Source organism: Heterocephalus glaber, unplaced genomic scaffold (assembly GCF_053883595.1).
Source record: "Heterocephalus glaber isolate CG9 unplaced genomic scaffold, H.glaber_assembly_v1.0 deba00001608, whole genome shotgun sequence".
Taxonomy (NCBI): Eukaryota; Metazoa; Chordata; class Mammalia; order Rodentia; family Bathyergidae; genus Heterocephalus; species Heterocephalus glaber.
Genome location: NW_028258379.1, coordinates 1,950,236 through 1,973,350, shown reverse-complemented (window position 1 = coordinate 1,973,350; position 23,115 = coordinate 1,950,236). Strand labels below are relative to the sequence as shown.

The following is a 23,115-nucleotide window of genomic DNA, read 5'->3' as shown; positions in this document are numbered from 1 at the left end:
TACTTCTAACCATGTAGAAGCTTCTCAACAATCAACTTATTATGAAAATGTTTCATGTTTCTCTCTTAAACATGAAGCCTAAAAAGTTTATATTCATTATTTGCAAGATACAAGTAAGACAATAAGGAGAGGAATGATGTTAAGGTTGGTAATTTCAGCAAATGATTCAATGTAAACACTTTTAAGTATTTTCAGTTTTAAGTGTTTCCAATAGAATACTACAAATATTTATGCACAGTGGAGTTGGAGTCACTTCCACTTCCACTTGGTTTAAGGAACTTAAAAGTTGTTTTGTTCCTGTGTCTCAGAAAATGATAAAACCTAAGTGAAATGCAATGCATCCTAGATTGATAGCTTTGACGTTTAGCTAATACGGCTTAACTAGTGACGCGCTGTCTTGTTCTTTTTTTTTGGTACCGGAGATCAAACTCAGGTCCTTGAGCTTGCGCAGCAGGCGGCGAAACCACTGAGCTAAATCCCCGGCCATATCTTGTTCTCTTATGTGACATTTTTCTCTCATTCATTTCATAATAATGAGGGAGGGTTTAAGCAAGCCTGTCCAAAGGCTATTTGGGTATGTATATTCTTGGCAGGTTAAAAATGTTAATCCTATTTCTTCTCACATTTAGACACTGGCTATGTAATAAACTGCTATGCAAAAAAACCCACGTTTAAAAAATATTCAAACAAAAGTGCTATCTTTAGGATGTTAAGATCTGTTTTAGAAGGGGCTGGGGATTTAGCTCAGTGGCACCGTGCCTGCCTCGCAAGCGCAAGGTCCTGAGTTTGATACCTGGTACCAAGACCTAAAAGGAAAGCAAAAATTCAAGTCCTCTTTTATCTTTATATTATTTTGTAGATATCAAAATAAGTTAAATTTATCATCTGATATTTTGTTGTAATAAAAATGAACTAATTTAAGAAAAAACATATCCCACATGTGAACAAAAATAATTGCTCCTAGTGCTGCTTTTATGAGAATGCATCCATGCTGCAAAGCTAGAGCAGACAGGAAAAAATTCAGGTTCTCCAATTCTTACTAGATGTGGTCAAGTCTCAGAAACTAAGGTTCCATTAATAGAACAAAGTTTCCAAAGATGACTAGTATCAAACTGACTTTAGAGACCACAGCCTAAATGACTCTTTGCATAATATTGTTCAGAAATAAACTGGTATTTCTAAGCAAAGATTTCTACCCCAGGGTTTTAACAAAACCGGTGTGCCCCCCTCTTTGGATACCCACAAGAGATGCTGAATTAGAAATGCTGTTCTAGCTAAGCCTCTTCAGAACTGGGCACAATGCAGGAACAAAATTGTTAATTTTTGGTGAATAACAGTGCTTTTAAATTACACATCAAAACAAAATGGGCTACCTTTCCTAATGTAAAACAGAAGAAAAAGGTCATTAACACAAGTCCAATTTGGGGGAGGAGATAAGCAATGCATTATGTTTTAAACTTACCACAAGAGCAAAGAACACCATAAAGAAAAATGATAAACTACTTGTGTAGCCAAGAAAGCCTGTAAAATAACAGTAAAATAAAAAGCAATTTATAAGGAAAGTGATCCTAACATACAACTAAAACTATACATCTTGGGCATGTTTTCTATTACAGTGTTTGGTATCTGGGGTTTAGGGCTCAGAATAACAACATTCCAACTATCTGTCACAGATCATTTATGTAGCTCTGTACAGCAGAATTGGAACTGGCTTACCTCTAATGGTACACTGTAAGGAACGGCTGCTCTTTAATGTTATGCTGTAAAGATTTTATTTTAGTGGGGCAGACAAAACACTACTGCAAACCAAGTAATAGGCTAACGAGGCAGGACTGAAGGCTGAACAATCTAAGGCCATGTTTAAACTTATTCACAAGCACTACCCTTCTGCTACAAATGTGGTCCTGCGAAATTTTAAAAGCCTCTTAATATTTCTTTCTCTTTTTTCTAAATAAGTTATGCGCTTTTTCTACAAACACTTACCTATTTTGGGAAGAAGTGCAAGAGGGAACACAATGCCAACACAAATGATTATTAACAGTGTTTGTCCATCAAGATACCAATACCTATTAGAAAAATGTTCTGTTTTAGGCACAGGGCTCCAGTGTTTGTTCTTATTCACATATGCACATATTACAACCATTACAACCACCCACAAGGAAATGCCGACTTCCTTTTGTTAAAATGTACTTATGGGATCCCATAATTCTCTTTAATGAATTCACATTTAGGAAATGTATGAAAACAGATGCTATTTTTCAACTATCAAAATAATAATTACTTAAAATAATAGTCAATGTTGGTAAGGAGAGATGAGATGCGTCAAAAAGTGGTGAAAAACAAACTATGCAATTACTTTTATGGAAAGCAATTTGACAACAGATATTGAGACCTTTCAGACAACTATGCCTTTTAATGTTTGTAAGAGACTGTTAGAAATAAGGAAATAATCAATAATAAGAACAAAAGTTTTTGTAAAAAGATGTTTAATTGAAAACACTAAAAACAGTGAGAACTGAAAACAAACATATAATACCATGGCAGTTTTGAAATACTAATATAATGAATATTCAGTAAACATCATAGCTACATGTGTGTGCTTTAGGAAAAATATAGATGCATTAAAAATGGAAAAGAACTACAATGTATTGATGATAGCCATTACCTCTGGGTGGTAGAATAATGGATAATGTTCTTCTTTACAGTTTTCTATATTTTTCCCAAATTTTCAGGAAAGGGAAAAGGGCATGAATTACTAGTTTTAAAAATATTAAATTTTCATGTAAATACATTAGAATACTGAGTGAAAAATTGAACTCCTGAACAAATGAACTTAACAGATGTTTATAGAGTGTTCCACCCCACAAAATCAGAATACACATTCTTTTCAGCTGTACATGGGTCATTCTCCAAAATAGACCACATACTCGCTCATAGAACATGTTTAAGTAAGTGCAAAGGAACTGAAGTTATCCCCTGTATATTATCAGACCACAGAGCTATGAAATTGGAGATCCATAGCAAAAGAAACAGGAAAAATTTCATTAACACGTGGAAATTGAACAACACACTTCTGAATAACCAATGGGTCACAGAGGAAATTAAAGAAGAAATCAGACAGTTCCTTCAATTAAATGACAATGCCAATACAACATATCGGAATCTATGGAACACAAAGCAGTCTTATGAGGGAAATTCATAGCAGTGAATACTCATATTATGAAAACAGATCAAGCCCAATTAAACAATCTGATGCTGAACCTCAAGCTTCTAGAACGAGAAGAGCAGGACAAACCCAAAGTTCATACAAGGGAGGAAATTATAAAGATCAGAGGAGAAATCAAAGCAATGGAGACTAAGAGAACAATACAAAAAATCAATGAAGCCAAGAGTTGGTTCTTCGAAAGAACAAACAAAATTGACAAATCCTTAGCCAACCTTATCAAAAAAAGGAAAGAAAAGGCCCAAATCCATGCAATTAGGAATGAAAAGGGTGAAAGTACAACAGACCCAGCAGAAATCCAGAGGATCATCAATAACTACATCAAGAACCCATACGCCAATAAGATGGAGAACACAGAATGGACAGATTCCTAGATACATATGAATTACCAAAGTTGAACGAAGAAGACCTAAAAATTCTAAATGACCCAGTATCAACCAATGAAATTGAAAATGTAATTAAAAACTTATCAACTAAGAAAAGCCCAGGTCCTCATGGCTTCACTGCTGAATTCTACAAGACATTGAGAGAGGAACTACTGCCACTACTGTTTAAACTCTTCAATGAAACTGAAAGGGAAGCAATATTCCCAAATTCATTCCTGGAAGCAAGCATCACCTTGATCCCCAAAGCAGAGAAAGACCCAACCAAAAAGGAGAACTATAGGCCAATCTCACTAATGAACATAGATGCAAAAATCCTTACTAAGATAATGGCAAACAGAATGCAGAAGATCATCAAGAAGATCATACACCCTGATCAAGTGGGATTCATCCCAGGGATGCAGGGATGGTTCAACCTATGCAAAACAATCAATATAATACACTATATCAATACAGCCAAGGACAAAAACCATATGGTTATCTTCATAGATGCAGAAAAAGCATTTGACAAAATCCAACATGCATTTATGACAAAAACCCTGCAAAAAATTGGAATAGATGGTCTCTACCTCAATCTGATAAAAGCCATCTATGAAAAACCAACAGCCAGTATCATACTAAATGGTCAAAAACTGAAATCCTTCACACTAAAATCAGGAACAAGACAAGGATGTCCACTATCACCACTCTTGTTCAATATAGTTTGGGAAACATTAGCCACAGCAATAAGACAAAAGAAAGAAATAAAAAGAATAAAGATAGGAAATGAAGAAGTCAAATTGTCTTTATTTGCAAATGACATGATACTCTATATAGAAGACCCCAAGAACTCCGCCAAAAGTCTTCTAGACTTAATAACAAAATTCAGTAGAGTAGCTGGATACAAGGTCAACACACAAAAATCAATAGCTTTCCTCTACACAAACAAAAGACTCACTGAGACAGAAATAGGGCAAACAATTCCTTTCACAATAGCATCCAAAAAACTGAAATACCTAGGAATCAACCTAACAAAAGAAATCAAAGACCTCTTCTCTGAAAACTATAGCACTCTGAAAAGAGAGATTGAAGATGATATCAGAAAATGGAAAGACATCCCCTGCTCCTGGGTAAGAAGGATCAATATAGTGAAAATGGCCATACTTCCAAAACTGCTATATAGATTCAATCCAATCCCCATTGAAATCCCAGCAGCATACTTCATGGACCTTGAGAAAACAATCCAAAAATTCATTTGGAACAAGAAGAGACCCAGAATACCAAAAGCAATTCTAGGTAACAGAGACATGGCAGGGGGTATCACAACCCCCAACTTGAAACTATACTACAAAGCTACTGTGATAAAAACAGCATGGTACTGGCAAAGAAACAGACCTGAGGACCAGCAGAACAGATTAGAAGATGCAGAAACAACTCCAGACACACTCAGCCATCTCATCTTCAAAAAAGAAGCCAAACATCCTCACTGAAGGAAAGATAGCCTCTTTAAAAAATGGTGCTGGAAAAACTGGATTTCAACTTGCCAAAGATGAAAACTAGACCTATATCTCTCACCATGCACTAAACTAAAATCGAAATGGATTAAAGATCTAAATATTAAAATAGAAACGCTGAATTGCCTGGAATATAGTTTAGGTAGAACTCTAGAAGACATTGGTGTAGGAAAAGATTTTATGAACAAAACCTCAGTTGCCCATGAACTAGCACAAACAATCAACAAGTGGGATTTCTTATTAAAAAGCTTCTGTACAGCAAGAGAAACCATGAGCAGCGTGAAGAGACAACCCACGATGTGGGAAAAAATCTTCACCTGCTGTTCCTCAGACAAAGGCCTACTATCTCGAATCCATAAAGAACTTAAAAAGATCAGACCTCCCAAATTTAGAGACCCAATCCGAAAATGGGCATCTGAAATGAACAGACATTTCTTAGACAAAGAAGTAGAAATAGCAAATAATGGACAGTTTTCTTCTTTACAGTTTTTCTATATTTTTCCCAAATTTTCAGGAAAGGGAAAAGGGCATGAATTACTAGTTTTAAAAATATTAAATTTTCATGTAAATACATTAGAATACTGAGTGAAAAAAAAAGAAAGTTGGCAGTGTGATTATGTATTTGCTCTTTTAAATAATATGAAAAGCAAAACAATCAGCAGGTGTGGTGGCACATGCCTGTAATCCCAGCTACTCAGAAGGCTGAGGCAGGAGGAGTGCTAGTTCAAGGTCAGCCTGGGCAATTTAGCAAGTTTCCATTTCAAGAAAAAAATGTGGGGGGGTGGGAAGAGCAAAAGGGCCGGGGATTTAGCTCAGTGGTTCCACTGCCTGCCTGGCAAGCCCAAGGACCCGAGTTCGATCCCCGGTACCAAAAAAAAAAAAAGGGGGGAAAGGGGGACACTGGGATATAGCTCAGTGATAGAGCACTTGCCTAGCATATGCAAGGCCCTGGATTTAATCCCTAGTACAAAACAAAACATGGATGTACATTTTTTTTAAAGTTAGAAGGATACAAAGTTCTTAAAATACCAAAAGTGGATACTTCTATGTGGCAGAAATATAAGCAATTTTCATTTTCTCGTTTGTACATACATGTATATATATATATCATTTTTCAATATGAAATACATGTGTAGAAATTTGTTAACTCCTGAAGACCTCAACAGATTTGTATGTAAAGGACAAGTAATTCATAAAAGATATACAACCAGTAAATATACATGAAGAAAAATCCAATCACTGGTGCTAAAGATATAATGAGATTGTTGAAATTAACTTAGTAAAATGATTAAAAAATAATATTCAAGGATGTTGCATAATTGGGCCAGCATACTTTTTAGTGATCTTGTCAATCAGTACTCTCTTCTGGAAAAACAATAACAATATGTAGCAAGAGCAATAAAAATGTACTGGTAATCTAAGAAAATTATCTAAAATAGAAAAAACTCTATCTGCATATAACACTTATAACAGTAAGAAGCTGAACAGAAAATTATATACCCAACAGTAGAAAATATTTAGGTCAATAACAGCATATTCAATGGAATGTTATATAGTTTTTTAATAAAATAAAATGGAAAATGCTAATGACATAAATACAAAATATATGATTTTTTTTTTTCTTTTGGTACTGGGGATTGAACTTGCGTCCTTGCGCTTGTGCAGCAGGTGGCGCAAAATATATGATTATTAACTATGTTTTCAAAAGTTTGGAAAAGTTCAAAGAAAACAGAAGAAGATTCTGCCACCTGCTACGCAAATGCAAGGACCTGAGTTCAATCCCCGGTACCAAAAGAAAAAAAAAAAAAAAAAGAACAACAAAGATTAGGTTAGAGATGATATGCAGATATGGATAATTTGTCTTTGCTTTCTTTTTTTGAAATTTTCCAGTGGTCAAACTTTTACACTAAAGTATGTATGTGTGTATGTATGCACGTACCACAGTAATACAATAAAATCTATGCTTAAATGGAAGCCGGGAGCATCAAAGACCAACAGGGATTACTTTTTCAAATCATTTGGTAGATGAATCAGTATTCCACCTAGTAATAAAGCAGCCATTTTTTCTCTCAACAGGTAGCCAGTGTCTCCTAAGAAAGGGGTTTCCTCGACATGGGGTTCAACCCCTGTCTTCAACCCCTGGCTTCTAACATGGACCTTACAATTCAGTACACATCTTCTACAATGTGTTGAGAAGTGAGAAGTTCTCTCCAATGTACTCCAATAATTACTGTTGGGTGCCAACTACTTCCTTAAGAAAACAAGACAAGGGGGCTGGGGATTTAGCTCCGTGGCTCTGCCGCCTGCCTCAAAAGCGCAAGGTCCCGAGTTCGATCCCCAATACCAAAAAAAGAAAAAGAAAAGAAAACAAGAGAAGCAAAAATAGCACCGTGGTCACACTTTTCCTTTCCTTAACCTTAATTCATGTCCTTCAGAAATGCATGTGCCAGAAACTATAACTTACACATCAGGGTTATGGCTCTCAGAGCCTAAAGCTGTGCTCTCCACATCTGTACATATCCCTCAATTCCTGGTATGCGGAGAGTACTAAGAGAGTACACATACTAAAAATACAAATAATACTCAGCATGTCTATGTGCTCATCACTCTTGAATAAGAAAGAAGTTGGAACATTGGAATATCTCTCACAAGGAACACCTGGCAACTACATTTTTGAAGCTGGCAGAAAGCCCAGAGCTCCATATCTGAAATGACTTTCCTTCTGAGACCCAATATGAGACTCAGACAGTTGCAGTGCCAGGAGAAAAAAAGGCCCAAGGGAGCATGAAAGCAGATTCCATCTGTTAGTTCTGCTGTCCCTGCTAGGTAACAATACTGCACTGTATATTTAAATATCTGTTAAGAGGTTGTATTTCAGATTGTATTGCTACCATCATAAAATAATTATAAACCAACTTGACTCTTTAAAGTTGTACAAAAGGGAATGTGTTAATCCCCAGGACCAGGACTCTTTTCTCTTGCATATGATTAAAGGAACACTTTTAGAAACCTAGTTACTTTACGCTACTTTGGATCACAATTCATGTATGTCCATTAGAGTCATATGACTGACTAAAGCACTGAACTGTGGATATCTGAATATACCTTTATCTCCTCCCAAAAGTAACTCAGAACACAGAGTTATGGAATGTTAAGAGTTGGAAGAGAGCTTAGAGCTTTTTTACACATCTGTAAAATAAGCAATCACAATGATGATCCTGACAGTAGCAATGGAAATATTCTCTTACTTTCATAGTCACTCTGAATTTACAGTATGTTTTAGATACTGCCTCATTTATTTCAAGGTCATACTCTTCTTTATAGGACTGAACTTTACATTCTTAATATAAAGGATTTTCTTGTAAAATAAAATTTCTGTCTCTGATTTGGCTATTAGTAATTTATTATCCTTACTAATTTACGTTAATAAAGCCAGTTAAAGATAACATACTTTTCTTTACCATTCATTCATTAGTAATAAAGGCCAACACAGTAATGTATGGTAAAGTTAGTTTAGATTTTATGTGTATATTACAGCCAACTGAATTGTTGGGCTTTTTTTTTTTTTTTTGGTACTGGAGATTGAACTCAGGTCCTTGCACTTGCAAGGCAGGAGGCAGAACCACTGAGCTAAATCCCTGGCCAGCCAACTAAATTGTGTTTGGCAATGGTTATTTTCCAGAGAACAGAAGTGATTAAACTTACAAAATAGATTCTCAGCCTGAAAAATACAAACTAGTAAAAAGAAATCTCGAAAAGTACTGTTAAATAAACTCATTTTAAAAAACAAGAGCTTAGAAAAGTACTAACCTTAAAATTTTTCTTAAGAGGGGAAAAAGAATTATCTAACAGGAGTCCTGTTTTCCTACTGTGATCTAAAGGTACATTCTCCTAAGCCAAAAGAATTAAGAGTAAAAAGTTTTATACTTCCTAGAAAACTTGTTTGATCTGTGGATTTAATCCCATATGATAAAAATGTTCCAAGTATGAAATATAGAGTATAAATCCTTAGCTGCATTGCAAATGCTTTGGCATGCAGATGTTTTTTCCATTTTTAATGAAAACCAGATTTATTTATAAGTTGTTTTAATTTCATTCTCGAATGGAATGGAACAAGAGTATCATATGTTCTGAATTAGGATCTTACTCACATCCCATATCAATTATGTAACTCAAATGCAAGACAACTTAATTGTGTCAATCATATCCCCCTGACAAGATCATTAAATGTTAACATAGAGCTTCCAACTTTTAACAGCCATAGATTTAAAAATGTAAGTTTATTCTATAAAAAATATAGGTGTATCATAAAAGTTCCACCTCATATTGCCTTGAGTTTTTAGACCTATATTAGAAATTCTTGCATATAATCAGAGTAACAGAAATTGTCCTCCATATTTTTACAGCAAATACAAAAGTAAATTTCATATAGCTAATTCTTACAGCAATCAGTTATCAAACTAAAAGCGTAACATAAAAATGTAACTAGATAAAGCTGAAGATAAGTCAACGTGGTTGAGAGCATCAGATATAATAATAAATGTGGAAACTTCATGAACTAAAAAGTACTATAAAAAGACACGAGCCCTTCTGGTAAGAAGTCATTAAGAGTCTCTGCCTCCTTTTCTGACCACAAGTTCTGGATGTTCCCTGTTCAGATCTGAATTACACTGTTCTTACAAATAAGTATCTGCATTTGTCTCAATAGAATTCTTCCATGGAAGTCAAATAATTAAAGGTACAATTCTGAAAACCTTCCCTGCATTCCAGAACAAGTTCAATTATTGAGGCAAAACAACCAAATATTCAAATCTAAAAGTCTGTTACGCTTTGTGTTGTGGTTTGAAAACTATATGAAATAACCTGACAATTAAAAGGATTTGGGCTGGGGATTTAGCTCAGTGGTTCTGCCGCCTGCCTTGCAAGTGCAAGGACCTAAGTTTGATCCCCAGTACCAAAAAAAGGGATTTATCTCATCTTTTCAAGTTAATTTTTCTAAAAACCTCCTTGTTATAGTCAGAGAAAAAAAGTCAGAATGTGTTTTCATGAAAAGAAGTGAGTTAATATAGTCTGTAGAACTGAGAATCTTTTATATAAAAGAGAAAGAAAGTACACTGTGATTTGGGATTGTTTTTAAAAGTGTTATACAATAGGAAATGAAACAAGTCTGTATAAAAAATTTTTTTGTCGTGCTGTATAATATGAACCTTACACAGGTGTGGTTGTTACTGCCACATTCTTTATCACTATGATTTGCGGAGGAGGGACGGGACGGCAGAATCATTCACTCTCCTCTTCTGTGTAAGCACCCTCAATACTTTCAGCCTGCCCCAGCCCCACCCACATCGCGGACCTTGGAGATCTCCTCTAGCACTCTCAAGCCCTGGGAGGTGGCCGGGGGCCAGCTGTGCTTCGGGGCTTCAGGTGGCCACAGTACAGCGTTCTGAACACAGCACACGGTGAACAGGCTTCTGCAGGGCGTTTTTTTCTCTAGAAAAGCTTTTCTCCTTCACATTTAATTTGTAAACGTTGTGAGGAAAAGGACCACATTTATTTCACTTGCCAGTAGAATTTAACAAATCTTTATTGGATGAATAAATGGATACAATGTGAAATATTTTTTCTTACCCACTGTAGTCTTCAGTTAAAAATTCTGAAATAGCAGCAGGAAGCTCTGTTTTAATAATTAAAAGATAAGATGACATAGCTGCAAGAAGAATAACAATTTCTGTTAGAATTCTATAATTTTCAATCATTTACCAAATAATCTGCTGGGCATGTGGGCTCACACCTGTAATCTCAGCTACTCAGGAAGCTGAGGCAGGAGGATAGAAAGTTCGAGGTCAGTTTGAGCAACTTAGAGCCTGTCTTAAAACAAATTTTAAAAAGGGCTGGGTCTGTACCTCAGTACTCCCTGGGTGCGATCCCCTCCCCAGTTTGTCTGTGTGCATGTAGGTATGCATGTGTGTCTTGGTGGAGGGGAAATGAAGGCAGGATGTAATATATCCAGGGACACAGATGTCCATTAGAGCTGGGACAACATATGGAAGACCAGCTCATATGTACTGTCCCATAGAGATATATACCAGGAATGGAGATGAGCAACTTTGTAGAGAAGAATAATGGGTACACAGTGTGTACCTTTCAAGTCCAAAGCAAACAATTTAAGAAGGACAAAGGGCCTCGATTGTAGGTCCATTTACAAATGAAAAATTTTTTGAAGTTTTACAAAAATTCTTACATGTTATTTCCCCTGGCCAAGGGAATAAGTGACACAGAAACAGAAGTTTAACAAGTATGGCTAATAACTTTGATTATTTCTCCTTTCTTACTAGGAAGAAACACCCATCCCAGAATTTCATTTCTTCTTTCTCACTTTCTCTGCTACCCACACCATATTATAAACACATGTCATCATATAGTAAAAACAGAATAATAAATTACTTTAAAGTCACCCTCTAAAACATTAGATTCACTAGAAACCATTAGCGTACTGAAGAGACAGAACTTCTCACTTTTATTCTATTGTTTTGAGAGTTCGTCTGTATCAGACGAATCAGAACCTGAAGCTAGCATTATTTCTCACATTTTATCTGACAGATCTAAGAACTAACCTAGCTTTTATAGTACTTTAATAATGATTCAATATTTCGGATATAGCTATAAAAACATAAATCCTATAAAGCTTCCATCATTAATATGGTAGCAGAATTTATATGTAAATACTTGAGTGTAAGCTATATGAGATTTGGGGTCAGAACCTCAGTTTAACAGAACAAGAATCTCTCCTCCAAAGATTTAGTATTTTAAAAAAAGCCAACAAGAAAATGTCCAACAAGAATAAAGAGTATGCTCTGTGTGCACATTCATTTTATTATTTATATTTCGAGAAACTGCTCACTTTCTCCTCAGATCTATAAAAACTAAGAGCATAAGAAAATGCCAAGTCTGAATGATAAAAATCTAGGGGAAATTTGATGAAAAGGCTCAAAAGTTTAAGAGAAATGTATAATTCTCTATTAACCAATTGAAAAGTAGTTGAACTTCACAACTACAGTGTGATTATACATGATTGCTACAAGACACAACACTTTTTAACTCTGGAGAAAAAATGAACATACATTAGTTTATGTGTAAATTTGTATGACAATGGACTATCACACACAAACATGCACATACTGTACATATTCTCTTGAACTTTAAAAAAAAATAACATGTATCTATGGCAAAGTAAAATTTAGTACAGTTAAAAACTACTTCTCTTAATGAAAATGTACATTTTTCAGTTCATGACTATTTTTCCCCAGAAGAAATATGGTTGCTGACTAAAAACCCACTGAGATCTTTCTGCAAAGTCTTTTAGTTATAGGGTATTAAACTGATTGGTTGTGAAAATGTACTCTATATTGCCCAAATTCTCATAAGATAAAATGTCATCAGTTTGGCATAGAACAGAAGGAAGGTTTACATTAACCTCCTCCACTCTGGACTTGGAGTCTTCATAATATTTTATCTGTTCCAAAGAATGATGTACATATGGTGCAATAATAAAAATCATGAGCTGAATTTTTTGAAACTGGCCTAGAACTACTTAAATATATCTTGAGAAAGGGAGGAAAAAGACCAAAACAAAAAAACCCCAAAAAACAACCTTCAAAACAAGGAACACAGACTTCCAACACAATGTAATTTATTATCTGTCCATCAGTCTTTCTTGCTTGGATTAATCCAACACCACATGCATTTCTAAAGTTTCAGACATTCATCTCTTTCAGTAATTTTCTATTATTTCTTTTGGATCTTTCATTGTAAAAAGCATCAATGAGTTTGAGATCATATTTCTTTCTAATATACAATCTGTCATTCTTTCCAGAATTTCTATTAGCCCCTGGCTAATCATTTGATCACTTTTATCCTCTGTTGTAGCCTTAACTCTTTGGTTTTCAAATGAGAGTCCTATTTCATTAGATTCCAGTCTAAAGAATCATGTATATTTTAAGAAATATGAACTCACCAAACATATGTTTCTCTCTCAAAAAAAGACCTCACCATACAAGCCATGAATATAATAAAACATGCAAAACACTGCTTCTTTGTAAGAGAATGCTAGTGTATGTGTTAAGAGCTACAAAACCGCAGAGCTTACCATAGGGGAAAAATCCCCACTGATTAAGCAAGTAAAACAAAGAAAGGCGCCATCCTACTCACTGTTGAAATTATTTTTCTTAACCACAAATAAACTTTTCAGGCAAAGACTAGCACCTTAGCACAACATATTATATGTAATACAGAGAAGAAAGAAAAAAGATTACCAAATTTAGATTAGGTTAGTAAATACATCTTAATTACATTCATATAAAAGAATAATTCATTCAATAAATTAGAAAAGTTTTAAAGATAGAATATCAATAGAAGAGCTCATATATCCATTGTTTTTACCAAAAGGTTCACTAGGTCCAATAGCTATTTGCCACATCTTTTGTCTCCTGTCTTCTATCAATGGCATAAGGAAATGTTTAAAGAGTAATCTTAGAGATAGGTCATAAGCAAGAATTTGTAAATGATTTTTGCTGACATCAATATATAGTATAGACTCTCTCTTTTTTTTTTTTGGTACTGGGGATTGAACTTGGGTCCTTGGGCTTGCACAGCAGGCAGCGAAACCACTGAGCTAAATCCCCGGCCCTATAGTATATTCTTAATACAAGACACACCACGCTGTACTCTAAATTAATAGCTGTAACAGGGCCATCCATAAGAGCCATGATTATAGTTAAGTAGCTCTGGCTTCTTACCACTAAAGCCAATATTAGTGCTAAAAGATATATTTTGATGACAGTAATTCAGCCATTACAAATCATTTAGTTTCACCACATCAATTAAATAGGTATTCTTTTCTCTTTCATTTTAAAAATAACTGAAGTTATTTCATAGCCACTGTCCTGGGAATGAAACAATAAAAAAAAAAAAATCTGTCAACCTAGCCAAAACACAGAAATTGAAAGCATTCTCTAAAAACCATGTGGAAAAAAAAAAAAAAAAAACCATGTGGAGAAGCAACTGTTTTATTAACAAAGGACTGAAATAGGGTAAAGTTTGATTAGGCAACAGCAAGTAGTGAGGTATTAATACTGGTTGACTTAACCATGGGGTTAAACAGAGAGGCTGAAGGGAGAGATGACAGAGAAAAGGGAAGGAGCTCTGGAAGGACCATGAAAACAGCTGGTCCCTTTGGGTTTGAGTGCCTATTATATCCTTGCTGCTATTGTGAGATGGAAATTATTTCATTTAATTTTCACCCAAATCTGAGAAGGAGATATTATACATTTCACAGATGAAGAAATGGAAGCACAAAGAAGCAATTTGGCTAAGCTAGTCGTGGCAGAAACAGCCATCCAGGCTTGAGAAATTTGCTCTATTATCGGTAGAGTAAGAGCAAGTGTGGCAACAAAGTGAAGAAGCAATCAACCAAAGCAAAGAAAAGTAAGAAAGCTCTATCAAAAGAGTGACTCTCTAGAATTATTCTTTTGTATCTTTTCATCATTTAAGCAACAAACTGCTTCTGCTTGCTGAGTTTAACAGTTGAGTTCAAATAAAATAAAGAATCTGTAACAAAAAACATTAGCCAGAAGCTGTAACAACAATGTAATTTTCACTTCACCTTGAGAAGTATTTTCAATGTGTTCCATTTCCACTTTGAAGTTGAGCTGAAGTGATTAGTTCAAAATTCAGTTTCATGATAACACTTTATTGCATCTACTACTATTTGGCTGCATTTACAACAGTGATTATAGTTCTGAAAAGAAACTTTCCTATTTTCACATATTTGAGATGGAACACTATACTGAAATCTAAAAATTAAACAAAAATCAATCCCTCTACTCTAAAGTCTGCACTCTATTTTTTCTCCAGCACTTTGAAATGCCTCTTAATTTGCCATTAGTTGGGGCCAGGGATTTAGCCCAGTGGTTCCAGCGCCTGCCTTGCAAGCACAAGGTCCCGAGTTCGATCCCTGATGCCAAAAAAAAAAAAAAAAAAAAAAAAATGCCATCAGTTAAGTATACAACCTTAAAAAAGAAAAAATTTAGTTTGGGCTGAAGAAATCATTAGTTCACAAAAATTATCCATTTTGTTAGACACTTAAAAAACATGTATAGGGCTGGGGATTTAGCTTAGTGGTGCTGCTGCCTGCCTTACAAGTGAGAGGTCCTGAGTTCAATCCCCGGTACTGGAAAAAAAAAAAACATGTATGCTCCAAATTTTTTTTTTTTTGGTGGTACCGGGGAATCGAACTCAGGACCTTGCGCTTGTGAGGCAGGCCCGGTGCCTCTGAGCTAAATCTCCAGCCCTAAAAAACATGTATGAAGATAGGATTACTTACAGCTATTTAAAAACAGCGTTAGGTTTTCAGCACTTGGGGGAAGTTCAGCAACTGCTTAAAGGATTAGTCAGTCAGTCCCAAACAAACAGATGCACTATGGTGGGAAATCATAAGTTTGCCTTTCCATTTATAAGATTCAATTTTACTTCAATCTTGTTTTTAGTCATGGATAACTGGTTTATTCAACATGTCTTATTAACCTTGTGTTTCCACTAAATGCCTAAATGCCACTGAAATTCTATCCCCAATTAAATAGTATATAGTCTCTTTTTAAAAAAAGGCTTTTGAAAAAGTTCTGAAAAAATGTCATTTTACTAATTTATGCATAAATGGAAATCAAACTATATAGTGGAAAATGTTCCTTCACAACACTAAAAAGTGTCTTTACCATTTATTAAGACCTTAAATTTAAATACAAAGTGACCAGAATATCTACTATTCTGAAAATCTTATAGTTAAACTTAAATAGAAATTACTAAGAAATACATTATTTTGGAAACCTGTTTAAAGTGATATGTTATTAGATTTTGTCAAAGGAAGTACTTGTTAAAAAGGATTCTCCACAGATTTCCTGTACTTCTAATGCAGTGCTTTCCAGAATCTCGTGACGAGACAGCTCAGGTTCAAAAAAGCTGGCCTTCAGTTCAATTGACCAGCAGATGGCGATGTCACAGCGTGCCCAGTCCGTTTTCTGAGAGACAGTACAATGAGAACTCAGCACTTCACCCCACCCCCAACCCACAAAGTAGAGAAATGAGGTAAGATATGTTGGGTTTCTTTTAAAGCTTAGATTCCTAAACTGAAGTGTTTATCAAGGCTGTTAGAATAGACTTTGTGGATTCTGTGCCAGACCAGAAAAATGTGAGTCACTCTAGCAATTTCAGGAGGTAAGACTACTAATGTTTAGGGTTCTTCTTTCAGTGTTTAGCAATGAGAAACTTTAACTTCCTTTAAGGAACTGCGGGTTTAAAAAATTAGAGAGCAAGAATGCTACCTGTAGTGACTCTTCATACTTCATAAAAGCCAAATAAGAACTTAAAAATTTACACCTAGGAGCCACTCACCTTTTCATGTTTTCAGTTAGGCAAGATATCAAAGAAATAACATCCGTTAACCTCACTTCGATCATGTACTTGTAAGAGTTAACAGGACTTACTCTGGTTTAACTAAGAAAATGAGCTGGAGTTTATTGTTTAATTTCTAGTGATATTTTAGCCTGGTGAATGGGCTATCTCAGGAGTTTAACTGAATGTAGGACTAGTAACTTACTTTAGCTTTTAGGAGAAGAATCACATAATGCAACAAAGATGTGGAAACCACCTATACTACAGTTATTACTACTAAAGTTCTTAATCCTTTTACTAGTTATTTCACCAAATTCAAATTCAAGCCAGAATTATCTTGCCTATAACAGCATTAAATATTAAAACTTCCAGATGCCACTTTTCTGATTGTCCAGAAGCTATGGCTCTCAGAAAATGCTACTTTACAACAAAGGGCTAACTTTAGCAATAGCTTGTTTCAGATCCCCACTTCATTACTGTTGGGAGATGAAGGATCAGTGATATTTTACTATGGTTTTGTTTTCCAAATGCAAAGATTTAGAGTTGTACTTTTTTTTCCATTATAAAACTTGGATTAATTGAAGATGTAATTTTTTTTTTTTTTTTGGTACCAGGGATCGAACTCTGGACCTCGTGCTTGAGGCAGGCGGTGGAACCACTGAGCTACATCCCTGGCCCCGAAGACGTAATTTTTCAATTTGTTAGCTCACACTACTGCCCTGGAACTAATACTTTGTGCCTGGTGGGGTGTGTGTAAAGTTTAGATGGTAGATTCTTTCTGAAAGAATCCTTATGTTGTGTCTTTTCTTCTCAGTCAACTCTCCTTTTCCTCCCAAAGGGTATTAAGCTAGCTAGCTAGCTTTTGGCTCTTCTCATCTTATTCCTTTCTTCCTATAACAAATATACTGAAGGTCTGCTATGTACTAGGGACATAAATAAATAAGCAAATTACTTTATATGTAAAATATGGAGATATGGGGAATAAACTGGGCCTTCACCAAAAGGCCCATGTAACAAATACTGATCAAAAGCAACTTATGGTCATTATACTCTCAAAAGCCTGTCTCTTCCATATTTTTTCACCATAGATTCATCAGGGGCATAGTATCCCCAAAAGATTGAGAAACTTTTAACTAAGACATGATTACCTAACTCAAAATATAAATGTCCCCTCATGGACCTTTCCTGTTTTAAAATATCAACATGCTTCCCAAAGTTGCAAATTAGAATTCAAATTTTTGGGTAAGAAGCTCTCTGTTTCCCATCTTCAATAATTTAACAAAGAAGTAATAAAAGCCAAGAGAGGGAGCAAAGGAGTTCCTCAAGACACATGCCTGCTCACTGGCAGAGACTGGAGTAGAAAGAACTGAAGGTACCTGATATCCAACCCAGTGTTCTGCCCATAAGAGTAAGCTTCAAATTCTATTATAATTTTTGCACAAATTCTATTATAATTTCTGGCTAAAAAATTTAAAATCTCTGGAAATATGTTTTTAGTTATTAGAGGGCTCTCAATGAATAAACTGTTAATGTGACTAAAAACATGAGGACATTCTAATGACTAAATGTGTATCACTAGCTCTTTTAAATTTAAGGGACATTAAAAATTGCTGTGACTGCTTCTAAATCAATGTTTTTAAAGTTCTAAAATAAGCAAACTAACAAACTTAAGAGTTCAGAGAATTGGTAATTAAAACACCACCAAATCCAAGTTCCAGAACATTCTGACAGTTGACCAGCAAGTTCTGTTTGAATGTTGTCTGAATGCTGTGAATGTTTCTGAAAGTACTTTCAGAGGAGTGTAGACCATCCCATCTGTCACAAAGCTGAATTACTAGGTGTTTTCTATGGTTTGACTGTATCTCCCAAAGTTTGTGTGTCAGAAATTTAATCCCCAAGGCAACAGTGTTGAGAGGTGGGTTTATGGGAGGTGTTAGGGCATGAAGACTCCACCCTCATGAGTGTATTTATGCCCATTAGGAAAGGGTTTGAGGCTGAGTGTTTGATCTCTTGCTCTGTCTCACCAAGTGACACTTTCCACTATGTTATAACCCAGCAGAAAGGCCCTCGCCAGATGTGGTCTCTTGATTTTGAACTTCCCAGCCACAAAGCCAAATAAGTTTGTTCATTATAAATGACCCCAGTCTGTGGCAGCACCAAACAAAGATAGTATTTCAGATAAAAAACCCAATTCAGTCTCTCTGTAGACCCCTATCCATTTGAATCAGTTCTCCTCTCTGGAAAAACTGCATTAGTCTAGTCCCTTTTGTTATATTTCATGTCAGTCTATCAACCCATTAGTGACGTGTTAGCATTCTCCTTTCTTTTCTTGAGAACTATATCCAGAAAATTAAAAAGTACCTGGAAATAGCTCATACAAAGCATTTTAGCTCCACTCAATTCAACAAAGGTTTATCAAGTCCTAGGTATTGTCCTAGGTCCTGAGTACAAAGAGAATTGAGACATAATCTTTGCCCTGAAGGAATTTACAATAAAATGGGAGACAAGTGTGTTCAGAGATAACGTCAATCTACAATCTATTAACGGCCAAGTGCTAACACAGAATCATGTCCAAACAAGATTAGAGAACAAGGAAGGGATCAAGATGAAATCTATACATAGACATTATTAAGAGTGGGCATAGGGCCGGGGATTTAGCCCAGAGTGGTTCTGCTGCCTGCCTTGCAAGCACAAGGTCCCGAGTTCAATCCCCGGTACCAAAAAAAAAAAAAAAAAAGAGTGAGCATAGTTGCTAAGGTCACAAATTTGGATTCAAATTCTTGAACTGTAAATTTTATATAAATTGTTAAGTAATACTTAAATGTAAACAAAATATGATGAGCCTTAGTGTCTATATAGACAGTAACAAGGGACTGAAAACAAAATATACATTCATATTCAGAAGCTTTATGAGTATGCAGTTAAGCAATACATATTTGCATTTATAATAAGATAAACTATTCTAAAACACACCTTAGAATCAATGCCACTGTAAAAATTCCTAAAGGAAGAGACTAATCTTCCTGACTTCTAGGTATGAAATGGTGGGTGCTAAAAGAAAATGATTTGGCATGGCATCGAAGAAAGCATTCTTCTCATTCGATAATGTATGGTTTTCATGAAAATTCAAAGAACTAAAACATGAATATTTATGATTCTAAAACAACAGTGAGCACAATTCATTGATGGAATGTTAAAGTTTTTTTCTTTAACCAAGAAATTTATTAAAGATAGAATTTGGTTGAACAATACTTAATGTGAAATAGCTCAGATTTCTTAAGTTGAATTTTATTAAAAGTGTCATCTTTAAATGGTTTTAAACTGTTACGTGTAATAACAAAGACAGATTAAAACTTCCTTTGACTGTACAATATTGTGTAAGTTCCAAGGAGCATATCAACCTTCCCTGTGTATCTTCCCTTAAACTAATAACATTTGTTTTGCACTCTAGTCAACAGTAAAGGAAAATGAAGACTGTTCAGCTTTATACACCTTGTCACAACATATACATGCATGATTTCCATATTTTGGATTTAGGTGTTGAATACATTCAGCCAATTCTCTATAATTAACAGTAATTTTTATTTCTAGATAGTTCTCAAAAAATTCGTGGGATCACTTTTAACAGAAATTAGACAAAAAATAACATAATGCTTACTTGTCTCAGATTTATTTTTTATTTTTATTTTTTGGGGGGTGAGACAGAGGGGCCTGTGCTTTAATGGCAGCTGGGGTGAGGGGGGTTTGCAGAAAAATAGTAATTCTGGGAAGCATAGTGAGCAGCTCAGGCCAGCTGGGCTGAGAATGCTGGCTTCTTGTCCAGGCGGCTGGCTGTGGCAGAAGTCCAGGGACTGAGCCTCTTGGAGGGAAGGAGGGAAAACAGATGCCTCAGAAGTCCATAGAGCCATGGGCCAGGTAGTCCTTGCGGCTGATGTTGCTGGCCTGCTTGGCCTGCATGGCCTCAAGTTTGGGACAGTCAGTGATCCAATGGCCAAGGCCCCCACAGAAGGCACAGCCACACTGTCCTGCGATATCCAGCATGGACTCGTCCCCGCGGTGCAGTACTTGCAACACTGGTGGTACCTTCTGTTTTGCCTCTAAAAGTAGGGCCTTGAGGTCCATCAGCACTGACTCATTGCAAGCCTTGTTGATGAAGGTGGTGGCAATGCCAGTGTTTCCTGAGTGGCCAGTATGGCCAATCTGGTCCACATAATTCTCAATTTCCTCAGGCATGTTGTAACTGATGAGGTCCTGTATGGTAGGGAAGTCCAGGCCCTTGGAGGCAACATCTGTGGCCACTAGGACATCTTTGTTGCCCTCTCGAAATGCTTCAATGGCCTTGGTCCTTTCCTCCTGGTCTTTGCCCCCATGGATGGCCACAGACTCCACTCTCTTGAGCAGCAGGTACTCGTGGATGGTGTCTAGGTCTGCCTTCTTCTCCGCAAAGATGAGCACAGGTGGAGGTGTCTTCTGTAGGCACTCAAGCAGGTACACCATCTTAGCTTCCTCCTTCACATATTCTACCTCCTGTATGACATCCAGGCTGGCAGCCCCAGCACGTCCCACATTGATAGTGACAGGTTTTACTACAGCACTCTTGGCAAAGTTCTGAATCTTCTTTGGCATGGTAGCACTGAAAAGCAGAGTTTGCCACTGGCTCTTCAAGTAGGAGAAGATGGTATGGATGTTACTTTCAAAGCCCATGTCGATCATGCGGTCAGCCTCATCCAAGACCAGGTAGCAACAGATGTCTAGGCTGACCATCTCCTTTTGTAGCAAATCCATGAGGTGCCTACTCTTCGATGGACATGCCCCCAATGCAGACAGCACAGCGCAGGAGGGGTGAACTGTCTTCCTGCAGCAGGCGGCAGTAATATTCCAGGATGCCATGAGTCTGCCAGGCCTATTCCTGTGAGGGGCAGGTGATGAGTCCACAAGGTCCCTCCCGCTTAGAGAAAGGCAACTGCTTCTCTTGTTCCAGGCAGAACATGATGACAGGCAGCATGAACCCAAGTGTCTTGACTGACCCGGTAAAGGCAATATCAATCATGTCCTGGTCAGATAGAATGGTGGGGATGCCCTGGATCTAGATGGGTGTTGGGTGCAGGATGCCTTTCTTCTTCAGACCTTGAAGGATAGCTACAGGAAACTTCATTTTCTTGAAGCTCTTGATGGGTGGTGGGATGCCATCTCCTTCCACCAAGATGTGGTACTTCTTCCATAGGTGCTCGTACTGCTCTTCAGACATGTTCAGGACATAATGGGGCAGAGTCCAACTGGTTTTGATTCGGTCATATGTGATGCCCTTGGGCATCTCCTTCACTGACATCAAGGCTCGGCCCTCAGCCACACTCTCCAGAATCTTTTCTTCTTTCAACTGTTTCTCCTTTGCAGACTCCTTGTGGACTTCAGCCTTCTCTTTGAGGTGCTGGTGCTGATCCAGGAGGCTGACGTTGGACTGAGGGCCCAGCGGGATGTCATCTCCCCAGGGTTCGCTGCTGCAGTCCTGCTGTTCCTCTTCCACAGCTCCCTTTTGTCTTCGCTGCAGCAGCTTCTGGAGCAGTAGTTGCTGGTGCTGTCGCAATGGCACATAGAGCACATATTCTTTTTTTTTTTTTTTGGTACCGGGGATCGAACTCGGGACCTTGCACCTGCGAGGCAGGCGCCAGAACCACTGAGCAAAATCCCCAGCCCAGAGTACATATTCTTCATCGTCCTCTTTCTCAGCCTTGGAGCGGCTTTCTGTAGCCGTTGTCTGGTCAATGCAAGCCTGCTTTCTTTCAGGTTCCGACTCCTCCATCCTTTGCCATATGCAAGGATTGATCAGATTTATTTTTTAAACCACTTGGTTGTGTTGATTTATTTATCTTTTTGGCAATACTGATGACTGAATCTAGGGCTCGGGAATGCTTGGCAAAAGCTCTACCACACAGCTAACTACACCCCAGCCCAGCCTCTTCTTGGTCATTTTTAATTTCTTAGTTACAAGGGGACATTGTCAGTCCACACCTGATCATTCATTCCCTCTGAAGTAGTATCTGCACGGGGATGGGGGAATTAAGAGGACAACAGTAGAGACAAAATATTTTAGAATCAACTGGAGAGTTTTCCAAACTGTACCCCACCCCCATCACAATCACAGAAAGCCAAAGCTTTAAAAGTGTGTTGCAGACTTATAACAAGATTGCAATCAAGGTTTAACTAAAACTGAATTTAGAAACATTACTACAAGTGATGCTAAAAAGTTTCCAAGAAAGAGTAATGAGGTCAACACACAGGGTATCTGAAGATATCCATGTCTTGCAGGGAGTCTGGATTCAGTTTCCCAGCTAGACCTGTAGTATATCAAGAAACCAAAGGCAATTTTTTTGTCATTGCTTTTTAGAGAAAGGATCTTACTGTGTGGTTCATGCTGGCCTTGAACTTACTATGTACCCAGGTTGGCCTTGAACTTGTGGCAACTGTCCTACCTCAGCCTCCCAAGTGCTGGCATTACAGGTGTGTGCCACCACATAAAGCTCAAAGACATTTATTTTCATCACATCTACATATAAGCAATGCACTTTCAATC

The 23,115-nt window shown here is 36.8% G+C and overlaps 1 protein-coding gene and 1 pseudogene across 3 annotated transcripts in view; both read right to left on the bottom strand.

The window, feature by feature from the left end:
* Slc38a6 (solute carrier family 38 member 6) overlaps positions 1-23,115 on the bottom strand; it is a 66,818-nt gene that overhangs the window by 13,308 nt on the left and 30,395 nt on the right. For 2 of the 3 annotated variants that reach the window (XM_004837437.4, XM_021247867.2), the window contains exons 6-8: positions 10,728-10,806; positions 1,984-2,066; positions 1,463-1,521 (exon numbers count right to left, since the gene is read on the bottom strand). In XM_004837437.4, the coding sequence (XP_004837494.4) occupies positions 1,463-1,521; positions 1,984-2,066; positions 10,728-10,806 (221 nt within the window). The remainder of the gene's footprint in view (positions 1-1,462; positions 1,522-1,983; positions 2,067-10,727; positions 10,807-23,115) is intronic. The other variant, XM_087195222.1, reaches the window with a different exon arrangement.
* LOC101717468 (putative ATP-dependent RNA helicase DDX41 pseudogene) lies at positions 20,199-22,531 on the bottom strand (annotated as a pseudogene).